The sequence below is a fragment of the Phaseolus vulgaris genome, chromosome 8 (assembly GCF_000499845.2).
Source record: "Phaseolus vulgaris cultivar G19833 chromosome 8, P. vulgaris v2.0, whole genome shotgun sequence".
NCBI lineage: Eukaryota > Viridiplantae > Streptophyta > Magnoliopsida > Fabales > Fabaceae > Phaseolus > Phaseolus vulgaris.
This window is the reverse complement of record NC_023752.2, coordinates 43,791,816-43,803,151: the sequence shown is the minus strand read 5'-3', so window position 1 is coordinate 43,803,151 and position 11,336 is coordinate 43,791,816. Positions and strand designations below refer to the sequence as shown.

Below are 11,336 nucleotides of genomic sequence, written 5' to 3'. Positions count from 1 at the left end.
ATATATTAATATAATTTCTTTTATCAAATTAATGGTAACTTACACTCTAATGATATGTAGTATTTACTATTTGTTTGACAAGTCATTATAATAATGTTATTATTATCAATTTAATAATATACTATCCTCTTTCTTTAATTTATTTTTTTTTAAAATGAACCAAATTTTAAAACATTTAAAGTGGCAAGAGAAAATTTTAAAAAAATCTTACTAATAGTGGAAGAAAAAGTTATTAGATTTTTTTCTCTCCTAAATTTGATTTTTGTATATTAAAAATCACTTAATTTTTTATTAATGTGATGTAAAGTTATAACATACAGACAAAAAATACAGAATCAGAATAATGATGATCAAAATTTTAAAATAAAGTAAGACCGCTAAATGTTTGAAATAACAATACTAGCAAAATATATGTTAAAAATTTATGCTGTTTTCATTTCAAATTAATTGATATTTTAATATTAAAAATTACTTTTCCAAGAAATATTTTTCATTGCTAATTTTATTTCTAACAATATCTATACTCAAAATGTAAATAAATAATTTTACAATAAGAAAGGTAGTGAACATTGTTTAATTTCACTAATTCCAAGTAAAAATAACTTTTTTTTCCTAAACTACTAATATTATCACTCACTATGGCTTAGTATGAGAAATAAAAAGAAGTATTGAAAATAGAATCAGCATGGTGTTTGAAGAATAATATCATTAAATAATGAGTGATTAAGAAATCCTTATGTGTTAAAGTAATTAATTTTCTTAATATATGAAACAAAACCTTAAACATGGATTACATGAACAGTGAAGGAAAGATTTGTAATGGTGCATGGGCGGGAACAAGAGCAGCTCAAGTTCAAATGAGTACTACATTAAAAATAAAACAAAAAACCTTTTCCTTAGAAAGCTGAAAAAGTTGTTTGTGGTCTCTCTCTCTCTCACACACACACACTGTCACACACCCCCACTCACAGTGGTACACACACCCACCTTTGAATTTCACAATCTGACGCATTTACAATCACGTGGCCCTCCAACTTTAATATTCCAAAATAAACGTAAAAGGTAAGTAATAATAAAACAAGAAGAAGCCCCTCCATTCACCTGTTACTTCCCCACAGGGGTTGCTATGGAAATTGTTAACGTTTACTGTTACTGACACTCTACAGAGTTTTGCCTACCCTCTTTCTTTATTGTTATTAAACTTTCTTATTGGTGTCATTTAACACCTTTGTTCCTTGCTTCTAAACTCTTTAATCCCCACTCTGAACACCCAGCCATTCTTTTGCCTCCATTTATTGTTTGCTTCCAGCTGTTTCTGCAGTTGGGTTTCTTCACTTGGCCTTTCTGGTCAGAGGTATTTTGATCTTTTTTATTTATTAAAGTTTGTTCTTTTTCAGTGACTTTTGGGAGAGTTTGAGGCATTTTTAGTTCAATGGCTGAAATGGGTAGCTTATGTTTCAGGATTTTTTGCTCTTTTTCATCTGGGGAATTGGGTAATACGCTTATGTCTTTTAATCGGTTTTGTGCTGCCAGCTACTGTTTTATCATCACGGGTTAGTAAATGTGCTGCAGAATGTTCTGTAGTTGTTGTATTTTAAATTTCAATAGTGTGGGGGAAAAAAGGGTCTCAAAGATGTTCCTAGAATTGTGTGGGATTTAGCTTATTATACTGGAGCTAAAAGATTTCATCTTTTAATTTGAGTTTTATGTTTATGAGCAACCTCGAAGAGAATGTTAAGCAAAAGAAATTCTCTTATCAATTTCTTTAAAAAAAATTGTAGTTACTTAGGATGTCAAAGGGGGCGTTTCTTTTCTGAGTTTCTGCTTTCTGAATGTTGGGCCAGTACGTTGGAGCATCTTTGTTCATGTTTTTTCCTCACAAAATTGACATTTTGATCTGCATTTTAGGTTTTGAAGCAGGTTATGAACATTTGGGTATTATTTTCTGCAGATGAATGCGCTTCATTTCTTAAGCCAACGTTAGATTATTAGACTCAATGATGGATAAGAAGAGATGGCTATGGAAGAGGAAGTCTTCTGAGAAGAGCCCTGGTGAAACTGAAAGTTCAGGATCTGTTTCTTCTCATTCCGAGAGGTACTCAGATGAACAGGTATGATAAACAATCTGGAATAGTCACATGGGGCACCTAATCTGAGACGCTTCTGGCATTTGGTTTTGTCTTAAAATATTTGGATTCACTTTATTATCTCACAGACACTAGTCAGAAGATTTGAATTATAATTTTACTCCCTTTATTGATGATGAACCACAAGATTCCTTACTTGCTATTGCATAAAGTTGGTTATTCACTTACTGTTAAGCTAAGATTGTTTCGCTGGTTGAGCTCTTTTTTCTCTTCTGATTTCTGTGTTCCGGTGAGACGAATATACATATAAGAATTGTGCTTACCATCACGAAATATAAATATTATTTGCTTCATATGCTTCATTTTTAATCTTGTGTTATTGCTAATAACTTTTGGAAAGTGTGTGACAAAAGACTGAAAAATTCATCTTGATTTGACAGGTTCTTTTAATAAAACTAGGTTCCTCAACTAATTATTCACCCTAGATTCTTTATGTCAGAATCTACTTGTCCCTCCTTTAGGTTTGTCTCCTGTGTGAAAAAATAGCTAGATTTCTGGCTCTATTTAGGCATAATTTATTTGACTAAATGATCTGAATACATAACTCATTGATTGTCCAAGTTTTACATATACACAGATAATTGAAACACATTTTGTACTGCCTATATTTAGTATCTGTTCCGAAAAATAATTCGAATTTGCTCGACGTTTAGTGCATTCAAGAATGTATTTAATATCTCCTCTGCTAGTCATTGGTCTAATTCAACCTTGAATATCATATTTTGTATGCTTTCTCCTGGAAATTGGCTTCTGACCCTGGTAGTTTTAGCATAGTGTCCATGTCTGAATGAAGTTTACCATCAATTTTCATCCTTTTTTTTTCTGACGAGTCCAGTACTTTTGTATCTTTGAAACTTTTAAATAGGAGGCATTGAAGGAATCTCCTAGTAGAAGCAATCATTCACCTGATGTCACATCAAAAGCTACAGTCTATGCAGAAGAAGTTGACCATAGTTCATTTATCTATGAACAATTGCCTGAAGAAGTCACCTCTAAAACTGTACCAGGTACAGGCATTTCTAGTGATGGTTCATCAGAGAAGGACGAAAATGAAAACATAAAAGATGTAAAGGAAGATGTTCTAAATGATGAGTTGAGGAACATGTCAGAGAAGCTATCCGCTGAACTAGTGAATGTCAATGCCAAAGAAGACTTGGTTAAGCAGCATGCCAAAGTTGCTGAAGAAGCCATTGCAGGTACATTCCTCTATGTAACTTTTCACTAAAGCACTGATTATACCTTATTTCTTGATTATACATCCTTTCTTCAATATGCTTTGATCTTGTGCTGGCATGTGCCTACTAAACAATGCATCATCTGAATGTTGAACTAGAAAACCACCTCGTTAGTTCCTTATCATAAAGGAAAGGAGGGTTAGGACTTAGGTTGGGATTATAGAAATTAAAAGTCAATTGCATCTGAATCATCTCAATAGTACGTTAGATCAAGAGGCTTACATATGACCCATCAGAACATTTACATGCTGACACTGGCATAATAGTTATATCTGGGTATGATTCCTTGGTAATATATATTTTCCTTCTTTTTCTCTTTCTCCCCCTTTTGGGTTGTCTATTAATTGGACCATATTTTCATTAACTTAGGCTGGGAAAAGGCTGAAAATGAAGTGGCAGTTTTAAAGAAGCAACTTGACACAGTCATTCTCAGGAATTCAGTTTTGGAAGATCGAGTCACTCATCTAGACGGAGCACTTAAGGAGTGTGTTAGGCAGCTAAGACAGACAAGGGAAGAGCAGGAAGAGAATATTTATGATGCTGTAGCACAAAAGACACAAGAATTGGAATCAGTCAAAATTAAACTTGAGAGCAAACTCACTGAGCTCCAAAAAAAATTAGATGCTTCTGAGGCCAAGTCTTCTGTTGACTTTGATATGTATCGAAAGGTAGAATGTTTGGAGAAAGAGAACTTGGCCCTCAGGCATGAGATTCTTGTTCAATCAGAAGAGCTGGAAATCAGGACAATTGAGAGGGATCTAAGCACTCAAGCTGCTGAGACAGCTAGCAAGCAGCATTTGGAAAACATCAAGAAAGTAGCCAAGCTTGAAGCTGAATGCCGGAGATTGAGGAGTGTGGCTTCAAGATCTTCCTTAGTTAAGGATCATAAATCCATTGTTCAGTCCTCATTCAGTGTTGAATCTCTAACAGATAGTCAATCAGACAGTGCAGAGCCGCATACTGCAGTGGAAATTGAATCTCACAAGATGAATGGCTCAGAACCAAACAAGTCTGAGCCAAGTTGTTCTGACTCGTGGGCATCTGCACTAATTGCTGAGCTTGATCAGTTTAAGAATGAAAAGTGCAGACAAACTCCAACCAGTTCTGTTAAACTTGATCTCATGGACGATTTTCTTGAAATGGAACGCCTTGTTGCATTGCCTGAAACTAAGAAGGAAAGCTTGGTTCAAGAGTCAGTTGTTACCAATCAATGCATAAACAAAGAAAGCTCTCTCAGCAGAGAGTTTGAGATCATGAATCAGCACATGGATGAGTTAAAAGTGAAGTTAGAGAAGGTGGAAGCTGATAAAGCTGAACTAGAGATAGCTTTGATGAAAAGTGAAGAGTATATTGAGGAATCACAACTTCAGTTGAGGGACGCAGGAGAGAAATTGGAGGAGTTGCAAAGAGAGCTAGAAAATGCCTACAATTCAAAGCAAAGGGTAGAAGATCACCTACTGGACATAGTGGCTGAGGCTCAAACATTATCTGTGAAGATTGAATTCTTAGAATCTGAGGTTGATAAGGAGAGGGCTGTGTCAAGTGAGATTGCAATGAAGTTTAGGGACTTGGAGGAAGAGTTGGAAAGAAAATCTGCAGAGGTTGACTCATTAGAAGCAGAGTTTGATAAGAAGAATGATGTGTCAAATAAAATTGCAATGAAGTGTAAGGACCTGGAGAAAGAGCTAGAAAGTAAATCCGACAAGGTTGACTTGTTAGAAGCAGAGATTGCTAAGGAAAGGGAGGAGTCAGATAAAATTGCCAAAAATTTGAAGGACCTGAAGGAAGTGCTAGACAGAAAATCTGCAAAGGTTGACATGTTAGAAGCAGAAGTTGCTAAGGAGAGGGATGTGTCTGATAAGATTGCAAAAAAGTGTAAGGACCTGGAGGAAGTGCTAGGGAGCAAATCTGCAAAGGTTGAGTTATTAGAAGCAGAAGTTGATAAAGAGAGGACTTTGTCAGGTAAAATTTCAATGAATTGTAAGGAGCTGGAGGAGAAGCTAGAAAGGAAATCTGCAAAGGTTGACTTGTTAGAAGAAGAGGTTCATAAGGAGAGGACTACTTCAAAAGAAATTGCAATGAAGTGTAGGGAATTGGAGGAAGAATTGCTCAGGTCAACAGCTAGCTCATATGGAGAAAAGAAGATTAAGCAGGTTGGTCATCATTGACATCTATATTAAATGTTTTATCATTCATCTTTTTACAAACTCGGAAGGACAAAATTTAAACAGTCCCATAGAGGCTTTTGGTGCGTTTCATCTTGAAAATATATGTAATAAAGGCTTCTATTAAATGCCAACAAAGATATTTAGGTAAGACTTAAATTCTAAAAAGAGAAATCACTAAAAGCACCTACATAGAATTGTATTTAAATTTTGTCCAAGGAATTGGTTATATATACTTTCTCTATCCCATGTAATGGATCTGGTCTTGTCTATATGCCAGGAGGACCTAACACTGGCTGCTGGAAAGCTTGCTGAGTGCCAGAAAACAATAGCATCTTTGGGAAATCAGTTGAAATCCCTGGCTACACTGGAAGATTTCCTTATTGACACTGCAAGCATTCCTGCTAGTCCATCACTCACTGCTCAGGCTCAGGCTCAGGCTGGTGGGGAGATGTGGAAGTTTCATTCCAATGGCACATTTTCACCTAAAAGAGATTCCAGTTCTTCAAGGTTGGCTGATGGTAACTCTTGTCCATCCTTAAACAAAAATGAGGAGACCTCACCGTTTTCATCATCTTCATCAACATCATCACCCGCTATGCCAAATCATGTCAGTTCTGAGAGGAGTAGAAATGGCTTTGCAAAATTTTTCTCCAGAACCAAGAGTGGGATCCGGCTAGAAATTTAGTGATGATATAGTGAATTAATTAACCTTAGCAGAAGTCATTCTTTTCTCTAGCTTTAAAACAGGCCGATCTTGTCATTCAAACAAAAGATTTGGCATCAATTGTATCATTTTTTTCCCAATTTGTGCAGGGTTGTCTTCTGACATTTGATTAAAAAGAATCATTTTTTTTCTAACCCTAGTCATCAGTTAGTATCAAGAGTTCTTCACCAATACCCTTCTAGCTATAAAACCTAAAACATAAAAGTTTCCATAAATACTTGTGAGAGAGAAGGAAAGCTGAAATGAAAAAACATAAAAAGACAATTTATGCATAAATTGAAAGTTATCATAAATTATACATTTAAAGAAACTAATATGAAAAACTTTCACAACATCATTTATACATAAATTATATTTAGTTTATAAAAATTCTTTTTAATTTTTTTTTCTTATAAATCTTAATAGATAGGTTTATCTGACGTATATTTCAGTGGCAAGGTTTAATAATAAAAGCAATGGCACTTATATTTTACACTTAAATTCTCTGAGGTGAGAAAAAAAATGAATATAACAACTAGGTAAATGCTTTTTGTTAAAAATTTTATATGGGGTGAGAGAGGCTCGGACTCTCGACCTCAGGATAACTCGAAGCTATGAGACCTACGCGCTAGCCAACTGCGCCACCACCCCGCCTTGAAATTGTCAAGACATTAAATATATATATTTTAAATCATTTTCTTTCAAAAACAAAAGTAGAATGTTCAGACATGATTTAAAATTTAATAAATTTTTAAAATAATTTGTCATCGTAAAGTTAACATTTGAAGTTTATGATTTTTTTAACAATTACTTTTATTTCAACTTCATACATATATTCTTATGATATAAGAACTATTTTTTTAGAAAATTGAAAAGATCATTATTTCCGATCATAATTAGTTGAGTTATACCAATAAGAATTCATTGTTAAAATAATTTAATTTTTAAGCGTCTCAAACTATAAATATTAACTAAAACAAAATTTAAGAATGTTTTTTTCTAAAATAATGTTTGTAGAGTGTTCCTAAAACAAATTGACACTTTTTCTTTAGCACGAAGTAATAACAAGTATTCAAAATAAAATGTATAAATAGTAAAATTGTACATGAGAGTTTGTCTAGACTCAATTAAGGATAACAATGCAAGCCAGTTCGTAGTCCACTAGCAAAAAGTACGGGATAGACTTAGTAATCGTACCCGATACACTTAAGTTCACCCTGCATAACACGCAACAGCAGGATGAGGCGGGCTGACTCACATACATAAAAAGACAAAGTTATGTACTTATGTCAAACACATATGATTAAATACATTCAAAATATAGAAAGATACCAGTAATATATTTTTTTTCAAATTAGACTCAACTAGTTGTTTGAGTGTCTGAGAGTATGATCATATTTTATTTTGTACCATGATCATTTATTTGGTAGGATGACCATATTTGTTGAACCATTAATTTTAATTTACATATACCGAGAACATGACTTGTGTTATCTTCACTTATCAAAACAGAATTTGATTGGAATATACCTTATGATGCAGAAGATTGTGGTAGTACATATTAAATGGTTGAAAATAAATTAATTGTGGAGTACTTATGTCAAACACAACATATACAAAATATATATAAAAAAAAATTGGATTGAACTTGTTCCACATAATTTCTTTCTCCCTCTTTATTCTGAGGCTATGATCATATTTTATTTGTACGAAGACCATTTATTTTATATGATAATCATATTGATTGAACCATTAATTTTAATTATGTTTATTTTATATTTTTCAATAAGATCTTAATTTGCAAATTGGATTGGAATGGACGATCAATGTACTAACATGCATCCAATGTTATTAAAATAGAAGAATATTGATGCTTTTGAATTGGTTATATTTATTGTAGTCCTGTAGTTGTTTGATGGTTGAGTATGTTTTGAAATGTTATCTTAATTAAATTATTGATGTTTGACTATGTTTGAAATAGAAGAAAAGAATAATAATGTTTAATGTTTTATATCAGTAACAAACATATATGTTAAATTTTTTATTCAGTTATAATAATTTTATATTCAATTTTTTTATAATTATTGAATTTTATTATTCAATTTTTCAGTAGCCATGCAAAATGTAACAAATATTTTGATTGAATTATTTTATATTCAATTTTTCAGTAACAAATTTTTTTTATTGAATTTCTTAAAAAAAACAACTATACACGGGCTGACCCACAGACTTGAAGATTGACCCTTATGCGAGACGGGATAGATAAATCAGCTTGCGTTCACTGTACAGATAAGTCAATCCGACTCATATTTGCAAGCCAAACGCAGGACAGACTACTTCACATTGTTATTCCTAAACTCAACACTTCCATAAAACTATACTCTCCAATATTATTGCACACAATACCTTAACATTTTTTTTATTTAATTACTTATTTGGTCTATAATCATACAAACTTTATTTTTTATCTTCATACTTAAAAATAATCCACTATAGTTTTTAATATATCATTTTAATTTCTTTCCGTTTTTATGCAAAATATTACTAGTTTTACCCTTTAAACTCATACAGACTATATAAATTAAAACACTATATATCATAACTACAAGGTTATAAATATAGAAAACTAAAAGTTAAATTTCTTGAACCATAGAGATCAGATAAATAATTAATCCTACTTTTTTATGCATAGATTACTGATCAATGTCATTTATTATTACAAACTGAATCTACAAGTATATATGCATCAGCGCGTATTAGTTTTTTTTTTTTTTAAATTACAAATTAAAAAGCTGTTCCATTATAAGTTCATGGTATATCATAAACTTTTTAATTAATATTTCTTCCGTAGCATGCTTTCAAATGGCTTCCAAATAAGAGGTTTATTTTTGGCTTTTTATACGATTGATCTTAAATGCAGTGAAAATACTATATGTTATACATATATTTATTTTGCTATGATTAACAAAATGGGTTCTATGGTGTAGTGGTTAGCACTCTGGACTTTGAATCCAGCGACCTGGGTTCGACTCCCGGTAGGACCTTTTTAATCAATTTTCGTGTTTATAATTTTGTTTTTGTTTTTATATTATAATTTTGGTAGGAAAAAAACATTAAACACCTAAGTTTTTTTTTTCCTCCAATAAAAACGGACTAGTTTTTTTTTTCCTCCAATAAAAACGGACTAGTTTTTTTTTATATTATAATTGATTTATGTTTACTTAATTAATTAATTCTCTTTAATTATAATTGAGGTGATAATATTGTTATGTTTCACACTAGATTCGTCACCTAAAAACAATCAAGGTTTAGATCATTTATTTATTTTTAGTTCTAAAATGTTTTTAAGTTTTGTATTCTTTGTTTTTTGCTTGATAAAGTAGTGTAAATTTTTTGCTTTGCAGAAAATTAATGAAAGGTAAAACAAAAAATAAGAAAAAAATCATATGCCAAAAGTTAACATAGTTCAGTTGAAGTATTAATGAACTTTAACTTACGTGGAAGAACTCATTAATTTCAAATATTACAATTTTATACAACTTTTCTCTTTGCAAACTCTCACTTAGAATTATACAAATCTAAGTTAGCTTCTACCGAAGGTACATAGTTTTATTTATAAAGCAAATATCGTCATAACTGACACATATAAAATGTGCACACTAAGGAGAAAGACACGTAAACGATGTTCATCATAATAAAATAGACTAGTCATCAGATGAACCCGGGCTCAGAATACGCTAAAAAATCATTTGTTGAATATTAACACTAGTAGCCTAACACTGATTACACAGTCTAGGAACCTTTGATCTAGATTTATTATTGAGTCAATCTTCACACCTTTATTGTGATTTTTTTCTTTGGCATATTAACCTCAAAACATATAAAGTTTTATATAATCTTAATTGTTTGAATGTTTAATATATTTTTTTTTTTTTTTTCAATCCACTTTTTCACAAGGAATTATCTTACTACATTTATTATTTATTTAAAAATAAAAAGATTAGTAGTATACAAAAAAGTTGAATAAAAGTTAAAAATGTTTTGCAATTATTTCTTAAGATGATGGTGATAAAATCTTTTGGAAATGATCGCCTAAAAATTCAAAAAGGTTTTCACAAACAACTTGTGAAAGATATAAAAAAAATTGGTACAAGTACAATACACGAGACAACAAAACACTTGATTTTTTTTATATTGGTTCATCATGGCACTAGGTTACATTTAGTTCTCCTTTACCAACTATAAATTGTTCCACTGGTTAATAAATGATTATAAATATTTTTTGTTATCACTTATAACTTAACATGAGCAATTCACTTTTAAATATCCCTTATATCTTCCTCTGAAATAAATAATGCTAGTATTATTTTTTATGAAGTCATTACTGGTTGTCCCACGTATTCTTTAATTGTCTAAAACAAAATATTTGTTTATATGATTACAAGAATAACTCTCTCATGAGATGATATACAAATAAAAATTCCTTGTGAGAGAAATAATTCACACACTGACTTTTTTTTTATAAATAAAGAACACTTTATTTATCATCAAAAGCATATGCATGACATGTTGATCTTTTACGTAGAATTACTCAGGTCTACATAGAAAACCTTCTATGTATGTCTTGAATAAGAAGATCCTTATGAGTAGTGTGTTGATATTTTGTTGTGTGTTAGAGTTGTATCAAAAATTGGTAGCCTTTGTGTTAATAGAATTTTTGTTACACTTAACTTGTTGTGCCTTACATTACCTTTAGTTTTCGACATGCTTTCCTTGTACTCACAACACTATTTAAAATAGGCATGTTATAATAGGGCCTTTATGGGAATGTATTAGTCAACACTTTGATGGCTTCACAAGATGATATCCTATATTTGAATATAATCTACATCTTAGGCTTTGCTTCTTCTCTTTAATGAGCTTAAGAAGAACATCTTCAAATCATAGGGATAAGATAATATAATCACACAATATAGCCCAAAAAACAATCTTGTTAATTTTCCTAATAAAAATGTTGTTGTGCACCAAGGGCCAAATTATGCCCATCAATAATGAAAGAACTATCAAACTAGTAAGCTCATAA

The 11,336-nt window shown here is 31.5% G+C and overlaps 1 protein-coding gene and 1 non-coding gene across 5 annotated transcripts; both read left to right on the top strand.

Moving 5' to 3' along the window:
* The first annotated feature begins 936 nt into the window (after positions 1–936).
* On the top strand, positions 937–6,408 carry LOC137824485 (filament-like plant protein). 4 transcript variants are annotated; one of them, XM_068630137.1, is made up of 6 exons: positions 1,065–1,354; positions 1,462–1,553; positions 1,952–2,111; positions 3,013–3,343; positions 3,752–5,535; positions 5,828–6,408. In XM_068630137.1, the coding sequence occupies exons 3-6, from the start codon at positions 1,998–2,000 to the stop codon at positions 6,233–6,235; spliced, it is 2,637 nt and encodes an 878-aa protein (XP_068486238.1). In that variant the 5' UTR covers positions 1,065–1,354; positions 1,462–1,553; positions 1,952–1,997; the 3' UTR covers positions 6,236–6,408. The 4 variants fall into 4 exon arrangements, with proteins under 4 accessions (XP_068486240.1, XP_068486238.1, XP_068486241.1 ...); XM_068630138.1 differs by having other exon boundaries at positions 1,222–1,354; positions 1,909–2,111; XM_068630139.1 differs by lacking the exon at positions 1,462–1,553 and having other exon boundaries at positions 937–1,354.
* A 2,817-nt stretch (positions 6,409–9,225) lies between these two features.
* TRNAQ-UUG (transfer RNA glutamine (anticodon UUG)) lies at positions 9,226–9,297 on the top strand. Its single transcript has one exon. It is a non-coding gene; the product is annotated as a tRNA-Gln (tRNA).
* Positions 9,298–11,336: the final 2,039 nt, after the last annotated feature.

What these genes read in the sequence shown, in the direction of transcription:
- LOC137824485 (XM_068630139.1), top strand. Translation starts at nt 1,998, where the DNA reads ATGATGGATAAGAAGAGATGGCTATGGAAGAGGAAGTCTTCTGAGAAG. An exon ending in TGCTGAAGAAGCCATTGCAG is followed by an intron (nt 3,344 to 3,751) that starts GTACATTCCTCT and finishes TCATTAACTTAG; the next exon opens with GCTGGGAAAAGGCTGAAAAT. An exon ending in GAGAAAAGAAGATTAAGCAG is followed by an intron (nt 5,536 to 5,827) that starts GTTGGTCATCAT and finishes TCTATATGCCAG; the next exon opens with GAGGACCTAACACTGGCTGC.